At 33.0% G+C, this 18,127-nt stretch overlaps 2 protein-coding genes across 6 annotated transcripts; both read right to left on the reverse strand.

Annotated features, from left to right (window-relative positions):
- Window positions 1-7,386: 7,386 nt before the first annotated feature.
- Window positions 7,387-13,955, reverse strand: LOC126846836 (DNA ligase 1). 5 transcript variants are annotated; one of them, XM_050586645.1, is made up of 9 exons: window positions 13,647-13,955; window positions 13,486-13,569; window positions 12,303-12,513; window positions 9,788-9,966; window positions 9,560-9,683; window positions 9,183-9,298; window positions 8,909-9,091; window positions 8,233-8,829; window positions 7,387-7,991 (listed from the first exon to the last, which is right to left on the reverse strand). In XM_050586645.1, exons 1-9 carry the CDS (start codon window positions 13,794-13,796, stop codon window positions 7,731-7,733), a joined length of 1,905 nt encoding a protein of 634 aa, XP_050442602.1. In that variant the 5' UTR covers window positions 13,797-13,955; the 3' UTR covers window positions 7,387-7,730. The 5 variants fall into 5 exon arrangements, with proteins under 5 accessions (XP_050442602.1, XP_050442607.1, XP_050442604.1 ...); XM_050586650.1 differs by lacking the exons at window positions 13,486-13,569; window positions 13,647-13,955 and adding an exon at window positions 13,234-13,251; XM_050586647.1 differs by lacking the exons at window positions 13,486-13,569; window positions 13,647-13,955 and adding an exon at window positions 12,924-13,171.
- Window positions 13,956-14,151: 196 nt separating this feature from the next.
- Window positions 14,152-17,819, reverse strand: LOC126846426 (crossover junction endonuclease MUS81). The gene is made up of 8 exons (XM_050585807.1): window positions 16,891-17,819; window positions 16,581-16,716; window positions 16,386-16,504; window positions 16,121-16,221; window positions 15,246-15,447; window positions 14,976-15,182; window positions 14,787-14,903; window positions 14,152-14,505 (listed from the first exon to the last, which is right to left on the reverse strand). Exons 1-8 carry the CDS (start codon window positions 17,011-17,013, stop codon window positions 14,260-14,262), a joined length of 1,251 nt encoding a protein of 416 aa, XP_050441764.1. The 5' UTR covers window positions 17,014-17,819; the 3' UTR covers window positions 14,152-14,259.
- Between the last annotated feature and the right edge of the window lie 308 nt (window positions 17,820-18,127).

Here is an 18,127-nt window from a genome sequence, read left to right on the forward strand (position 1 = left end):
GTTATTGAAAATATTCAATTACTTGTGAAAATCAAATAGTCATATTATTACTGGTAACCATTGACTTTTACCCTTCAATCCCTCGTTTTTTTTGCTTCTATATCTTTTCTTTCAGATTAAAAATAATAAAATATTCCCCCTTAGCCATTTCTCATATTTTCTAAAGTAAACACAATGAAGATTAAATAGGTTTGGTCATTTTATGGTAACATTTTAAACGTTCTATCAAACCCCAAGATAATTGGGGTAGGTTGTGATAACATAAATCTGCTTCCTAGAAGACAAACATTGTAGAATTGTAACTACTTGCAAATAAAAAGAATTAATTTGGAAGACACTTCTAATTATTGTTCCCCCAATGTTATAAATATATAATGTTTAAATTATTTTCTGATAATATAAATAGAAATATATGCTATACCGTAGATTTCTTTGTAAGTCGAATTCTGGTCTAATGTCAATATAAAGAATTGATCCTTTTCAGACAAAACTGATAGCAACCGATTCCCTTTTCGGTCACTTCAATTTAAACACTTAACCATTAATAAAATATTTGGAAAACAATAATTTAAAAAAAACCAGCCTTACCATACTGGCTTTTTCACTTAATAAAAACCAACTTTTTCTGTTTATACTAGAAATTCGATATTACAAGAATCCACTGTTTAACGCATCGGTGATAAATGAAAAAAAAAATGCTGTTAATACAAATGAAAAATTTGTAACATTTTTAAAAAGATTTTGTAAAAATGTATCAGTTCAATTGTTGTTTAAAAGAATCACGACAGTTTCAGTACATGATCCATTTTTTTTTTTTTTTAATAAATTAATATGGTATTGTTATTTTTTGTCAAAGCATTAACGCACTTGAGCAACTCGCTTATGATCAATCTTTGTGTTGATCGGAAAAATAACAAACTCGATGATTACACAGGCCATTTGCAATGATTATATACCGGGATTGTGCGGCGTGTTTTATTGAGTACCATGTGTGCTTGGTGGCTGCGGCACGTGCGCTGGAGTCTTGGCGCACGTGCGGATCACTATATACCGTATAGTGATTGATGGCCGGTGAACACGCTGGGCGGCGGTGCGCGTGGCTACCGCTGCGGCGAGGCGCGGCGCGGCCGTCCGGTCGGGAGGTCCGTCGCCGTCGCGGACTGTTTGTGCCCGTAGTCGCCCGTGCTGTGGGCCGCGGCGGCCGGTGGGCGCCAATTACTGGTGTCATTGGGAAGTGGCAATAAAAATCCGTCGCCCGCGAGGCCTGCACGGGAAACATTACTGCAACAACAATAGTGCTAGCTGAATTGCGGCCGTCTGTACGACGGCATACGCCCTAGGGATGCCCAAGAGATTATGCGTACGGCCCGGGCCAGGCAGGTGGACCGTGATCGCCTGGTCGCAATACCGACGCGACATTCACTACGTGAATTGATTTTCTATTGTTTTGCGTGTCCACACAACCACAACCAAACGTCGCTTAAATAAAATTAAAAAGATCCAAATCTCGACTTAAATGTCTAATATATTAGGCACATTTACCTATATATATTACTACATTGTGGCGAATATCAATCATAAGTCCCATCATCTAGGGCATAGGCTATCAGCAATGCTTTTACAAAAATATGAAAAACACTGTTAAAAATAATTATTTTAATTGTTATTATTATTATTAGTTGTACTGAATTAAAATTGTATTTCATCGTGGTCAAATGATCTATTTTATAATTAATTAAGCTATCTAAATAACGATTACTATTAAAAAATTTAATATTTTAATAATTTCTTTGTTCTATGTATAATGATGTATACGTGTATGTATGATAGTATGATGATATGTAATGATCTTTGTTAACTATATTACATCTGGTGTCATTGTTAAAATATGCAGCATGGACGTAATACGAATACAATATAATTAAAAATAAATAATTCACTACTGATTTTGCTTTATTCCACAATCGCCAACATGGACCAACATGAACAATTTATTAGCGTTTTTAAATTACATTTTTTTACTTTTATTTAGCCAAAAATAGAATTGATCGCAATCGTTTTTGGTAGTGTATACAATACACTTAGTTATTAAAAAAAATATGTTTAAAAATAACTATTCATTATTTGCGAAGAGTTAAAAATTGGTGTGATGATAAAAATTTAAATCCCAACTCCTAGTGTCAGTGGAACATTTTTGTCAGATGAGTTTCTACAATTTGAATAACTAATATGATACCGAAATGTTTAAGGTGTCTATAAACTGTCGGTGGCGCACATACATATTTTATGAGGGGTGTAATTGTAGATGGTATTATACTTAAATGGACCTAAACCAAAATTTATTTGAAGGAGGAGATATTTGATTTGACTGTTATGTTTTATTTTATTAGTAGATGAGATGTCGAGCTTTATCCAAAAAAACTACCCTATTTGAACCTCAACGGCTAAGAAACAGACGCATAGCTGCCCTCATAACAACATTTGCATTATGCTTAATTGAAACTTAAAAGAAATAGAGCGTTAAAAATTTAAATATAATCAAAATTATGAGTTGATTTTTATTTAACAGAGCCAATCGTTATTATACATACAGTCATTTTATTGCCTTGTAATAAAATTAAAAAGTAGCTGTGTAAGTGATCCCATTCGTCGGGCCTTTTAAGGCTAGTAAGCTATAGATGATAATGAAATTAAAAAGTTAAAATCATTGTAATGATGGACGAGAACGTTTGTACTGGTAAAAGTGACCAACAAGATAGTACAAACATAAAAGCAGATTGTATTTAAATCTTTTAGCGAAATACAAGTATTTTGGAAATGGTTCGAGCTTGAATTGACTGTTTACTGCGATATGAAATTATCTCTGCATACGATTTACAAACTTGAGTGTATTACCGTATACACATGTATAATGATTTAAGGTAGGACGTGACATGACTGCGCTGTACTACGACTAACATATACATATATACCTATGATACCAGCCTATTTCTATTATAGCAGATTTATTTTTCGTTTTGATAAAGCCAAATATTTTCAAATCACTCTGGGCCCTTTTTTTCGTTGATCATATATCGACAATATATGATATTACAAAACTGCATAGCCGCAATTGAGTAGGGGGAGGAGGGGCTTTGGGTTATATGCACCCCCAATGTTTATGTACTAAAACCTCTGTTTATATAATTGTTTAGTATAAAAAAAAAAAAAAAAAGGTTTTGCAGAATTGATAATAGTATTTATCAATTTCATGTGGCTCTCGACAATCTTCCCGTCTTGTGAACGTTCGTTTTCTGCTTTAAAATAAATAAAGACTTGGCTTAGGGTTTCAATGGGGCAGGATAGACTTATAGATTTGTCAATATTATATATGTATAGAAAAATATACGAAAATTTTAATTAACATAAACAAAGTTGTAGACATATTTGCAAAACAAGATAGGCGTATAATAACTCTTGCGTAAAATACCTGTAAAATGTAATATTGTATTAATTTGTATTCTTTTTTATTATAAAATTAAAATGTTAATAAACTAAAGTGTTAAATATTTAATTGTTTTACAACATAAAACTTGCCTGGAAAATTCAGAGCTCAGCTCACCTCAGTTTTTTTTTTTTTTAATTGCGCCTATGTACAAAAGTATATGTACATAGCCATTTAACTACACGCCAATTGAACATATATCGCAGGCTTTCCCGATAGGATGACCAATGAAAGAAAAGCAGGCATTCTGGTGAATTTATTATCGACAAAAGTGCCTCTGGCAGGCTACTATACAAATATTATATAGTTGGTACATAGTGGAAATGGAGGTGGTGGTAGCGTTCAGTCCGAGACCGCCACATCTGTCACGTCTTTTAGCGCGACAACAATAATAATAATAACGCTTTTTCGTTTATCCATCAATGTACGGCACACCACAATGCAGGGGACCCTTTTATGGTAATTGATATTATTATACTATGTTTCAATAGCCGGCGCACATCAATACTGCTACAGTTTATTTACAATACAAAACTTACATAAGATACATTGTTATTTACTAATACAATATCGGGTAATTAAGCATTCGCAGAAACTATAATCCACAACCGAGTAAATTGTTGTAGAGTGACTTTATTCTTCCCGACTACAAAGTAATGGAGTTTAATTAACAGCAACCGCAGCGGACTCTGGCGTTGGTGAATTAATGGAAAAGCGTGCGGTGCAAAACAAAGGTCAAACGCACCATTTAACACGGATTTAAATCAACGACAGTGGTGCATTTAGATGTATTCATCGTTCTTCGGGGTAAAATAATCGTATCCCCCACCCCTCTTCGAGTTTGCACCTCATAAACACAATCATCACTTAAATTGTATAAATTGTTTATATTTTACTGGTTTAGGTCACCTTAAGGCGTTTAACATCAACTTGTGTTATAGGCCGATTTCTAGACCTTAAAACGGCTAGAAATAAAGAACCAAATATTGGCTATTTTATCGTTTTCAGTTGATAGAAACGTGATTTTATTTAAATAATATCGCTAGAGAAGTTGAAATTAGTTTTCTCCAAGTATAATGGAGAATTCGGGTTGAAACTTAAAAAAAAACCTGATATCTTTAAGAGATTTTTCGACAATTGAGGGCTTTTCAATCTTATGTGGCGTATTTTAAGGGGATGTCTACGGTGTTTTTGTTAATCAAACAAGTCACTGCTTCTATGGAATTTCGCTTTTAATCTTTTGCCGCCTAGGTTGTTGATCATGTTATTCGTCCCGTCCTAATTGCGCTACTACTCTAAACTGGAACTATATAGGTATATGAATTATGAGCAAGCTCTTAGAGTAATTATCAACGTCATTTCTGAATTGTGTCAGAGGACTTAGCAGCATTGTTGTTAACCGACTAAAACAACTCCATTCGTTGGATGTAAAAACAAAAAGAAATAGTTTTATCTATTCTTTGAGAAATATTCACACATTTTATGTGTGTGCTAAGTACGCGCCGACGGTGCCGCCGATATTATGACAACGGCTTGTCGAGTAATATTACAAACGCATATAATAAATATAAATATTATGTACATGTGTACCCAAGAGTTAGAAGTTTGTGTAGTACAATAATTTGTATTGCGTATGTATACGTGTAAGACAAATTAAACACGCCTCTCGCGCGCTAAGAAAGCAAAACTTCTCGCCTCCGTCGTCTTAGACGTTTTTGATAATAATTACTTACGTAAACACGGGGATAGGTTTATCTTTGTTTCGGTAAGAGCAACACGGACCTTCTTCTACCGGCGAGCGCGGGAAGAGGGTGTAGAGAACACTGAGTTGGAAGCGCCAAGCAGAGTAGGAGGACCGAGGAGAAGGAGGAGGCGGCTATGGCGGCAAATTCATTTTGGTGTTGTTTTGTCGTGTTATAAACGACCGGGCGGCGGATGATTCTGTTCAATCTCCAACGTCCATAAATTACACGATATGCGAGCATATCTGACGTTTAAAAGTGTATACAGCAACGGCGGCGCGGTGTCCCGGCAAACATTAATTAAAAACTTTAAGCGGGAAAATTCGCTTAAGGCGTCGCGACGTGGAAGGGGCAAACAAGTGCGACAAACGTTATTACACGCCCTCGCAGGTAACGTTCCGCGTAAAGCTTTTGCGTGCGGCATACGCACGGTCTCCTGGATAAAAAACAAATGTATTATATAATAGCGTACATGGAAAAAAATAAACTGCCGGGTCACACGGTGATTTCTATTAAAAATATTATAATGCGTTTTTTACACTATATTAAAAGTGACGGTACCAAATCTCCGCGGTGTCGTTTACACTTTTTTTTTTCCGAACGACTCAGATTGGCGGGACGCGCGAGTCATTGTATGCACGCGACCGCGGTCTGCTCATCTTCTCACGGTTCATACACGCTGTAACATACGAAATCGTATCATTATTAAAGTATTGCGGCGTTAACTTTTCGGGTCCCGCGACATGGTGTGTGCACGGGACAGATCTATACATTTATCGGTAGCTGTTATTGCATATATATAACGTTATATACGGCCGCGGCATCTGGCGCTGCTCAGGAACGCCGTCTCCCCCGGGACAGAAAGAACCGACTCCTCTCTGGCGCGCCGCACCGTCCCGCAGCATTTGCGGCACCCTGCATCACGGTGTTGGTTGGTATATTGGTATATTGTTTTCGGAGGCCGCTGTTGTAGAATGTAGTGCTGCGTACACACACACACAAGCATACAACGTTGTTTACACTGTGGGAAAGTGGTTTGTCAAGTGCTCCCAGCAATAAAAACAAGCCACAGCGTCGTGTCCCTCGACTCTCCATGACGCCGGGTATGGTGTATGTGTGTGCGCGCGCTATGGGGCGGCGGTGCGGTGGAGGCGTTATACGCGCACTTGACTTCTTACTGTTGACTCCTTGGTGCACGGCTAAGACGCGAAAAGCTCGCAAACTCGTTCGTAGGCGTTAAAACCGTATAAGTACAGCCGCCGATTACGAACAAAGTTTTGCTGTTAACTGATTATATTATGTACTATTCGTAGATGAAAGTTCAGACACCGAACGGCGTTAGAGATAAATGGCTTGAGAATATAAGTAGGTCGTAAACATAACAAACGAGTAAACGGGGTAAATGAGAATTGACCAAATGAAAAACCTATTTGTAACATTGTAAAAAAGCTAGACAACGCTATGTCCTATGTGCAATCACTCTAATATAAGTACTGATAAAACAAATCTACTACAATAATTAATAATCCTTAATAGTAATAAATATGATATACTAATTATATGTATATAATGTGTCTGACAGAGAATGTATTATTATAAAAAAATCAAAGTAAAAACCAAGTAAATAGTTTTAAATCTTTGAATTGCAATTGACTAATGAAATATTGACAATACTAGGTATCGTTTTCCCCACAGCTGTACGTAGCATAAAATATGTTATAAAGAAAAACTACACTACAATGTCTTAAATAGTTTTTTTTTTAATTTACTCTTTATTTAGTTTTCATTTGTATAATACATCTCATCGTTAAGTATCATAGTATTAACTAGTCCAGCTTGGATAAGTCACCAAGATAATTAATTTAACATTTCTTTGCTCTCCCTAGAAAATGTTTTTCTTGGTACACTTAGAGCTTTCAGCTTCCACTGCTCTACTTTATATTATGTCCTACTATCACAACCCTATCAAATTCAAAAGATTTTCAGTAAACATACACAACATGCTTTCTTGACAGTCAACACTTTCAATCATATCATTGATTTTATTCAATCAATTATTTGTTTTGTCGAGTTATATATCTTTTAACATAATTACAAGTTAAAACTAAATAAATTTCAAGCATAACATAAGAAATATTTATTTATTTCGAATTTGTAGCAATATTATTAGATTAGGTTACTATTTCATAACGCGAACATGTTTTACGATACATCCGTCACGTATAATATGTCTAAGGTAATGTTAAAAACAAATTATCAAATTATGGTAACGCGAATTAATTTCGGCATATATTTGTAACGTATCAATTGTTAGGTAAATATAAAGCCAATAGTCACCAATGGAAAACTCGATCGGTTGTAGTTAAAACAATAAATAACATTTATTTATCATATTATTATAACAAATATAATTATTAATATTAACGCGTATCACTTTCCCGTTTAACAAATTCGTATAAAAACAAAAAAAAAAGGGCGAAGTATGTGAACGTATTTGCTTGCGGTCATCCCAGTTCAGCCAATACTGAATTCAAATCTTCTTGTAAAACTAAAGACATTTCTTTTTGTTTGTTGACGTCGTCCTGGAGCCGTTCAACATTAGCCTTCAGCAAATAATTGCCTTTTTTCAACGAAGTCAACCTTCCTTCGTAGTACTTCGATCTGCGGTTTAAGTTATCTTTTTTCTCATCAGCCGTGGCCGTGGCTGGAGCTTCTCCTTCGCTTTTGGGTTCATCGTCACTCTCCTCGCTTTCGGTTTCGGTCTCCTGTAAACGATTACCGTACATTAACAACAGAAAAAATATCATAAATAAAAATTACTATCTCATAATAACGATTTTATAGAACTTGTTTCGCTGAAACTGATTGAGATTTTGTTATTAAGGGTACAAACCGTAGAAAACGAATATAAAAAATGGCGGGATTGAAAAGATAGTTAAAAAAATAATTCGTTAAATGAAGAAGAAAAAAATTGTAAAAAGTTAAAGAGAATAATCCTTCCATTACCTCCTCTGATTCTTCTTCCTCCTGTTCTTCGGCTTCTTCATCCTCGTCCTCGTCCTCTTCGCCGGTTTCTCTCATCAATTTCGCCATCTTGTCGACTTCCTTTTGCAACACCTTGTACTTTTTCTTTTCGGCTTTGAGCTCCCGCTGTCTCTTGGCCAATTCCTGTTTGAGCATTTTGCGTTCTTTGAGCGCCGAAGTTTGTTTGTCGCTAAGCGATTTCACTTTGACCTCCAACAGCTTCAGTTCCCTGGCCGTCCTTCTGGCGTCGTCCATTTCTTGGGACCCGTCGCTCGAACCGTCTTCTGAACTATCGTCGTCGTCGTCGTCCTCGTCCTCGTCCTCTTCGGACAAATGATCAACAGACGGCGCCACGGACAGTCTTTTCATAGACATCTGACGGGGTACCGTTTGTTGAGACGTCACGCGGCCCGACAGAGCCGCTTTCAATTCCAATTCCAACTGTTGGTTTCTCAACCATGCGCTTTCCAGTTTTCTGCGGGTGCTATCCAACTCTTCGGCGGTCACGTGATACTTTTGTTCCATGTCTTTGACGATACGGTCGGCCTCTGCCGCTTCTTCTTTCAACTTGTTCATTAGCTAAAAAAAAATTGTCGAATAGCATTAAAAAGGACGTTTTTTTGTCAAACGCAATTATGAAATCAATAAACAATCGTACCTGCTGGTCTTTTTCAGACCTCGAGGGCTCGTGGCCATTCGATTTGTCTTTGTCTTTGTCTTGAAGTTCTTCTTGTAGATTCGATACTCTGGCTAAAAGTCTTTTGTTTTCCCGTTCTAGCGCTTCTTTACTGCGCAATTCCAACGCAAGCATTTGTTTGGCCGACTGTAGATCGTCTCTAACCTGTAGAAAGTATTATTATAGAAAACGATCGATAGCATTTACTACAATTAAATAATATAATAATAATGACTTTATTCTATAATTCGCGTACTTTGTCGATATCGTCAAGTTCATCAGGTTCTGCAGCAGCAGCTACAACGTCCGCCATCGACACCGACTTTTGAATTTTTTCCTCGATAGTCGCTTGTCTTCTAAATTTTCTAAGTCCTAAAATATTAAGTCGTCGAATTAATAAAACTATTTTAAAAAAGGTCAAACTCGCGTGATCAACAAATTCAGGATTCAACGCTGATTAAAATTTAGTATGAGATTTTACTGAGAATGTTCACTGGGTATAAAAATTAAAAAAAAAAACAAAACTAAATTACTCAAATTGTCGTATCACCTATTGGCCGAGGGACCAACTAAATATTATGTCCATCAACGTTATATCTGGAACTAAAAAAAATTGACCAAGGTAAAGCATACCTTCAATATTTGGCTTGCTTCTATCATTTGTTGCAACTTTTCGCAGTTTAACACCACCCTGAATGTCTTTCAAAAGTTGATGGTGGTCTGTAGATTCGGCTTTCGTTTCAGATTCGTACATAAACTGAAAATAAGTAATTATTTTTTTTTTTTTGGAATGAACAACAATTGAGTGTATTTCATCAATACACACTCATATGACATCATATGGTATTTTAATGAAATTACCTTATCTTTAGATTTGTCACTAGGTAAAATCGGAGCACTGCGGTCATTGCACTCGACATGTTTTAGTTTCCTGCCACTTTCCACTTCTTTCATCATATCCGACCAATCCGGTCGTCTTCTCGGTCGGCTGCGAAGAGATTCTATCTTCTTCATTTTATCCGGAGTCGGTGGCTTTTTTACTAGTAATTAAAACGAACACTTCATTAACAAAAAGACAACAACAGCACAGGTACGCTTTATGTATTTATACATACGAAAATGGCATAAAAGTAACGACTCATTCATCGGACTTACTAACGAATCTAATTAAACTTTTCGATTGGAACATTTCCAACACTATATTTGTGTTACATTGACACATAGGTAATCATTGGGATTAAATAGTTATCGGCATTACGTTGCTCTGTAGAACTAACTGACATTTCACAATCTTGGATGTAAATCAACGAATTCGGAATATTTTCCATTATTGATTTATAGTTGTCATATGAATATGTACAAAGAGAAGAACCCAGCTGAAAAGAATTAACGCTTCCTTTCCAAACAATTATAATACGAAAATAACAGCAAGAATATCTTTGTTGTATTTTTAAAGATGTGTGATTATAATTCTTCATTCTTAACGGTTGCATAATATAGTTTTTATATAGTTAAATTCGATTTTTATAAATACCTAATTACCGCAGAGTCCGGGAACTTGTAATATTATTTTGAGTTATAAATATAGCTTCTTGTAATGAAATAAGTTTGATAACTAAAAAAAGTTTCAATGTTTTCCCAAATGTCAAATCATTAGAAAGTCATTGAACTCAATTATTAACAAACAGTTATTTTGTGGTCTCTATTAACGTTTTAATAAATCACATTTTATTAGAGAAATTTGAAAAAAATAATTGTATTTCTCTTTTAGGTACAAATTGAATGTAAAATGATAAATAATATGCGATTCTCGTATACAAATAATATTATAGTTATAATGTGGCAATAGATATAATATGTTTGACAAAAAAAAAATACAACTTTTGAGTGCATAGCGAAAAAAAATTGATCACGGATCCGATTTTTAAAATCTGTTATTCTAAGAAGTACAATATTTTTGTTAAAGTCAATATTACTTTGTGAAAATTCTTTACATACAGACAATGTTATACAGACCATTATACTTTTATTGCACACTTTTTAAGTACTTCGATATTTCCTTAAATTTAAAACTTAAGCCTCTGCCTACGTAAGTACATACAAATAAAATTACTGTAGATCCTAGGTAAAAATGATTATGTTACCCACAGTTTTGTGTTAAGGAAACGAAAAATTGTTTTATGTAAAAGAAATCACAAAAGTTTTATACAGGCGCTAGAGACGTTGATGGTTCATAAATAAAAAGCTAGTACAGGCTTGGGGTCGGAGCATATCAGGGGCACGGAGGGGGTTACAGGTTCACAGAAACCATTATTTTAACTGAAAGTGATACAATAATTTTTACTTTATTTATAATAGAAATGTATAAAATTGATTTTATAAAAAAAAACAGAACAGTGGAGTGGGGACGAAGTCTATTGGGATCAGGGAGGTCATAGGTTTTCTGAATTAGTATTAGGGTGGATACGATTAGAGTTGATTGTCTATCTACAGTAATTTTTTGCTGTTATTACTCATATATTGTAATCAACAAAAAAAATTGTTTTCAGATACATGTTGACTGTTGCCCTCATACTTAGCAAACTAGAAATTTACTACGGTTAAAGTTTGATAGTTTTTCCTTAATAAATTAAGTTTCGAAAAAATTATGTAGATATGTTATAGCCTCACTCTGGAACTACCATCAGTCTAATTTGATTATTTTTTAACAAAAAGTTATAAAGCGCCGAAAAATTAAGTGTAATATATGTACGTAAGTAATAGTATATACATTTGTTGAGTGTTTTTTCTCAATTTGAAGGGGGAAGAGGTGAAATTTTGAATTTTTGACCCAGTCACAAAAACAAATTAAAAAACAATACCTTCTCAGCCCTGAACCGTAGCTAAATGTTCTAAGAAAAAGATCTTATATAAAAATATTAAAATACCAAGTAGACTTTTTTCTTTAACTTTATAACTTTAAAACTTATAATAATAACAAAGCTATGAAAAAGTAGTATTGTTAAAAAATATAAGCTATTTTACATATTTATACTATCTTATAATTGTTTTCAATGATTAGTAGTAATTATTATTATATTTTGAATATAAACATGTAAATAATATTTATTATTGATATTCACATTTTGAACCCAATCAAATTTATTTAAAACTTATTTATTTAGATAATAATATAATATTTTTTATCTAATAGTCAATAGATAACCTTTAGATACCTCATAGACTATATCTATGTATATGACGTACCTAGTTAAATTTATCTATACATTCTCTACCCTGGTTACCTACCTACTACCTATGTATATATGCAATGTAGGTATACATAGTACCTACCGTGTAATACCAACATAAAACATTATATACCTATAAGTCTTACCGATAAGTGGTCCATTCATGCTTGCCATTGGTGGAGGCGGCGGTGGTCCAGCTGGAGCACATGGCGGCGGGGGTGGTATAGGAGGTGCGGCTGGAGGTGGTCGCGGTACATTGGAAGTGGGTGGTGGTGCTTTTGATGTCATCGTTGGTTTTGCCGGTGTCTCTGCTACTGGCACGGACTTCTTAACTTGTAACGGACCTTGAGATTCAATCTAAACGTAAAAATTAACAAAATTACACACACCCGTTTGACGTTAGTCCGTAGTCGATACTCGTTACATATTTACAAAAATAGTCTTATTCGCCGATACGTATTACTCTTCAGGCGTATTACGTTACACGAGATAAATAATATTATTATCGCGAATTACCGACTCGTCTCAAAAAATATTTATTAAATACAGCTATTTTGTCACTGCGTCGAGCATGACATTTTCAAAACACACAATACGTACAATTACACAATTTAACGTAGAAAAATAATTTTTTTTACAATCCTTGACAAGATAGCACAGAAAAACTATTGACCAAACGTTGTTAGTAATAATTTGATTATACAAACACCCAATTTGTACTTTTTATGGTAAAACTTAACATAATACCTACTCAATAATTTGTTAACCTGATATTACAGAGTTTGAATCCGATTGTAAAAACACATCCTTTTGCCGACCGACAAATCAAACTGAACATGACCCAACATTATAATGATGTTACACACACTCGTCATTTGCGAATAGATCCAAACTATAATAATATTATGTAGGTCAGATGCTAGTGTTCAGCTCAGGGTTAACGATCATTTATCTATCTTCTAACGCTATAATTAATCTGATTGTCTTTTTTTAACCGTTTTGCTCGAAATGAAATCGTATACAAATTAAACCGACGTTGAATTTTTGCAACTAACGATTACAAAAAAAAAAACTTACTTTACGCAAAAACAATCATCGATTTCTTGTTACAGAATGAAAATTAACTTAAGAATTCAGTTACTTTTTCTTCGATATATTACATACGACACGGGAAGAGATGAAATGAATATCCCATCGCTAATTTCAGATTTTCATATCGTTTAGTTATATGTATTTTAATAATAAACTAGGAAATGACGAGGGAAAACGTGTTAGGCCACTTTTTGTGATATATATAATTATATATATTTGTATAACGATAAATCTCACTCTTGGCACAATTTTGATTTCTGTGACTTTTTTTCCATCGTTCGGTGTGACTTTTCGCAACTTGAAATGTTTCATTTCGTCAATCTGATTTGCGCCAAAAAAAATCCACATTTAGCATTATATTTCATATTTTATAACGAGGTTCGCAATTAATCACTTACCGCATTTGGTTGGTTAGTTACATTTGTGGTCATCTTATCTCGGTTTCTCCACGGTACAGGGTTAGCCGGAGCCTGACCCGTAGCTGCATCTTTGACATCTTTAACCCACGGTGGTCGAAACGTAGTCCTTTGTGGAGGATTACCGGACATTTATTTATTAATCGACTTAAAACTAATTTAAGACGACCGTCGTTGGCGACAATATTAACGCGATAGTTGTATGGTATACAACACAATAATAGTGTTTATTTCATAACTGGAATACAATTTTGTTAAAAACCAAAGAAAACAGACTGACTGGCTGTAGTCAACTGGACGGTGTAAAAATAGAAACATTAGTTCGGTGTGGGAAGATATTTCACACAGTTTGGCGGCATTCCATATCACACACTTAATATTATATTATGTACGAAAAAGAGAGAGAGGAACGGGAAAATACATTTTTAAAAACATCACTAAATGTCGTCAACGGAACTCAGAAAATAAGACACTAATTACAATAAAATATTTTTAAAAAAAAACATTTTTATTTTACAAAAATAATAATGAATGATAGAATGATACAATATAATAATAATAAACTTTACAAATTTGAGTAATAAACAACAAGTCGTCACATTAGAATATTACCATCATTCGAATATAATTGAAATAAAGTCTTGCTAATAATTTGACCAACCATTTTGCTCGGTACACCATATGTAATATTAGCTAGCAAAAGTGGGTTACGGGAACTTCTAAAAGCTCTTATGAGTGAAATAGGAGTCGGGTAGTGCTCAACGATTGCAAAAGCCTTTTTCACAGATAATCCTCGTATTTGTAATAAATGCCGAATGAACATATCCCGTACAGTCATATTCTGTAGGCAATTTCAAAAATAGATTAATTTAACACTTCTTCGATATTTTTAAATCCCTCACTAGTTTACTCTTAAAATAATTGCAATTTTGTAGTTTTTCTTTTTGAAAAAGAAAAACTACAAATTCCAATAATTTTAGTTGAAAACTGGTGTAGGACGTTAAAAGAATCGCCTGGTAAAAATAGAACACTTTTAAACAATTTAAAATCATTTTCTATTTTGTTCAATTTTAATAGATATATTAACTTCTATATGTTTAAAATGTATACTACGATAATTACCTTACTTTTTGATGAACATTTATTGAATGTTTTAAATGATATGAGTGTCACAGCGTCTGCTGTACTTCCATAACCAGAATCGGGATGATCATCCATACAGGTAGTTAACAATTTGTTCTGTAAACATTTTAAATACTGTATACTGTCTAAACAATACAATTTAACTATAACCAAACAAAATAATATTACTGAATACATATCAGTCAATAAACTAGTTAAACTCGCTATGTAACTAATAGATTCCAAATGATTTTCAGTTTTGATTATCGTAAACTCATCTACGACCTCTGTATTTGCTATTCCTTGTAATAAATTTGCCAAGGGCAAACCATGATATTTTTTGCCCATTTCTAGTAAATATATTTTATTTTTGATACCACATTGTTTTAATCTAAACTACATGGATAATTGAATTAACATAAGGTTTATTTTAAATAAATCTGATTTAAAACAGTCTACTTTTTGCTCGTGGAAACGCCCATCTTGAATACTACTTGATAAGTCATCAAGTCGCTTACGTTCAATTATATATGGTAACATTAGTTCATTATTGTGACAGTCACGACATACCCAAGCGAAATCTCCAATACTTAATCGTCTCATTTCAAAAGTTATATTTAAAGATAAAAGTTGAGCTGTAACTTTGCTCATATCAGTTTTTCTGTAACAAAATGTACAAGCACTTGTTTTTTTGGTCTGTAAATTCAAAACAAATATAAATAATAACTTGCTCAAGGGACTATGCAATCACAGGTCTGTTTGGATTATTATCACTAAAATTTAAGTAATTACATCAGAGAATTATTTTATGTGGAGTTTTAGATGGAAAAAAATATTAAATATCAGTAGAAATCCCACAAAAGGTAATATTTTGTTCGTTTTTATTTTTTTTTTAATAAAAAAAGTTAGACAAAGGATTTTAAAACAATTTTATACACCTAGGTAAGCACTAGATTTATTTTTAGATTCTAGTACTATTCTAATATAAGTTTCAAGAACCAAATCAAATAAAATATTGTTTTAATTCATCTTAAAAAAAGTGTTATTGACATGTTCTTAGTTCTTGGTAGATTAGTGGGTTGAAGGTAGGTATTTTAAAGTTGAAAATTAAATATGTTTTTAAGATACGAAAATGGTAAACTTATAGTATTTTAATATACCGTAAGTAAACAATTATTGATGTAAAAACTTGAGTATAAAGACTGAATATCTAAACACAAAAACACTATATTATAATAAAACCTTTAAAATTGTATAGCGCATAATTTCTATAAGTTGACGAAAAAATATACATTGCTTATAAATGCAGATTAAACTAGTGTATTAATAAATACCTTAAACTTGATGTTTCTCCTGTATCAATGAGAAGTATGACAGAAAATTCATTTGGCCAAATGACTATTTTATCTGCTACTACTGGATTTAATTCATTAAGCTAAACAGAATTTTATAATTAGCCATAAGCTATAAATTAGTTAAAGTGTGTTTAGAGTAAAGGTATTCAATCTATGCGTTGCGTGAATTTATTTAAGGAGCCATTAAATATTTCAAATAATATAAGCTTTTAATATACAATAATAAGAAAGCGTTTGATAACACCTTATTAGAGCCTGTAGAATTTATTGGGTTAGGTATGTCAATTGGAATCACTGTTGTTGATTTTGATGGAACATTTTGGATTGCCAGTTGTTGAAGCATATTATCTTCAACTTCTCTTTCTGCAATAATTGATTGAAAGATTGGTACAATTAAAAATACATTAAGACAATAAGAAATTTAATTTTTGTATCTTACCAATGTTTAAAGAATTTTTATATTGTTCAAGCCTTTTATCAATTTTATCACATAATTTTTTCCCAAAAAATTTTAAAATCAAACATTCTTTACCACTTTGTAAAGGCAAAGGATATTTTTGCAATGCTTGTAATGCCTAATAATATTTGAAAAATTAATTATTTATGTAGATAATACTATAAATATAGAATTAAGCTACCTATATATTATAAAACAAATATTTAAGTTAAAAATTAAAAATAGGCAGGTTTTCAAGAAGTGTTGTCATATTTAGACATCCAAATTTATTTTTTAACCTATTTCTACTCACTCTACGATAACCATGACGGACTTCTAAATTTTTCTCTGTTGCTTCAGCCATCCATTCGGAAATCCATTTTTCAAACATTGGATTTGGTTTTAAACGAGTTTTAGTTTTTTTTTTTGAAGACATTTTTCAAACCTTTGAATATAATACTATTACGTTCAATTCTATATCCGAGAAGTTTAGTTGTTTCCTCTGTATCCTGTTATATCTCTTTTATCGAATTCGTTTATATTAATACTTAATTTCAAATTGAGAAAAACGCTCGAGCATTGAAGTTTGAAAATGGTTTGAAGACAAATAATATTCAAAATTCAAATGTACTGGTTAACACTTAACAGTTAGCTATCAGTTTTCAGATATTATCCACAGACCACAGGCTGCAGCAGTGGTCCAATCATCAACCAATAACAATTCAACTACTTACAAATTCTGGTAAGTGGTTGCCACTTGTCAGCTGTTAGCTGGATAAACTCAACAAGTTGCATAAAATATTCAAAAATATTATATGAATATAATATAATACTGACAAAATCAAGGTTAAGCCTTAGCCACTAAGTTTTAACAATATAGAACTAAAATTATTAAATACTTGTATTATGTTATTCGTTATACAAAACCGCGAGCTGATATTCGTAAAAGGATCTAACGAAAAGTTTGTAAATAATTCATTTTTTAAATTAAATTAAATGGTTGAGTCGATGGTCAGTGGTCACATTCAGCATAATTTTTCGAGGAATGAGGAGGATGATAGGTTAAATTTAAGATTTTTCATGAAATATGACCGAAATTCAAAATCTAAATAATGACACTGAATAGTGATTAGTGAATGATTCATTTAACCACAGATATATATAATAAACTAGATTGCTAACTAGCAATAAGAATTGAAGCCGACGGTCCGCCATTCTGGTGGGATTTATGTGTGTTATCAATGCATATAATATATACCTATATATAGATATATCAATATTATATATATATATGTAATTGTTATAAACATATATTATTCTCGCGTGATAAGGTTCTAATTCCCACCGAAATGGTGGAAAGTGGCTGCTTCAATCTTCTCTATTGGTGGCATGTACAGTTAGCAATCTATAGTTTATTATATATATCTATGCATTTAACATTTTTCATAGAAGGATAAGCCCTCCCACCTCCCCCCTGCTGAATACGGTCATGCGTGTTCGTTGATTGTTATTCAGTTTTCAATTTGTACAATAATAAATTATAATAAAAT

The sequence above is a fragment of the Adelges cooleyi genome, unplaced genomic scaffold (assembly GCF_023614345.1).
Source record: "Adelges cooleyi isolate 19-005CV unplaced genomic scaffold, UGA_ACOO_1.1 ACOO_flye_CR_arks_rails_tigmint_CR_PRNA_9, whole genome shotgun sequence".
NCBI lineage: Eukaryota > Metazoa > Arthropoda > Insecta > Hemiptera > Adelgidae > Adelges > Adelges cooleyi.

Excerpts from the sequence above, each read along its gene's own strand:
- LOC126846836 (XM_050586645.1), bottom strand. The coding sequence starts at position 13,796 with ATGTCCGGTAATCCTCCACAAAGGACTACGTTTCGACCACCGTGGGTT. Across the intron at positions 9,967-12,302 it reads CATGAATGGACCACTTATCG|TAAAAAAGCCACCGACTCCG; the intron begins GTAAGACTTATA and ends TTTAATTACTAG. Across the intron at positions 9,092-9,182 it reads AACTTGACGATATCGACAAA|GTTAGAGACGATCTACAGTC; the intron begins GTACGCGAATTA and ends TACTTTCTACAG.
- LOC126846426 (XM_050585807.1), bottom strand. The coding sequence starts at position 17,013 with ATGTCTTCAAAAAAAAAAACTAAAACTCGTTTAAAACCAAATCCAATG. Across the intron at positions 16,505-16,580 it reads TAAAAATTCTTTAAACATTG|AAAGAGAAGTTGAAGATAAT; the intron begins GTAAGATACAAA and ends CAATTATTGCAG. Across the intron at positions 14,506-14,786 it reads AATGTTCATCAAAAAGTAAG|AATATGACTGTACGGGATAT; the intron begins GTAATTATCGTA and ends AATTGCCTACAG.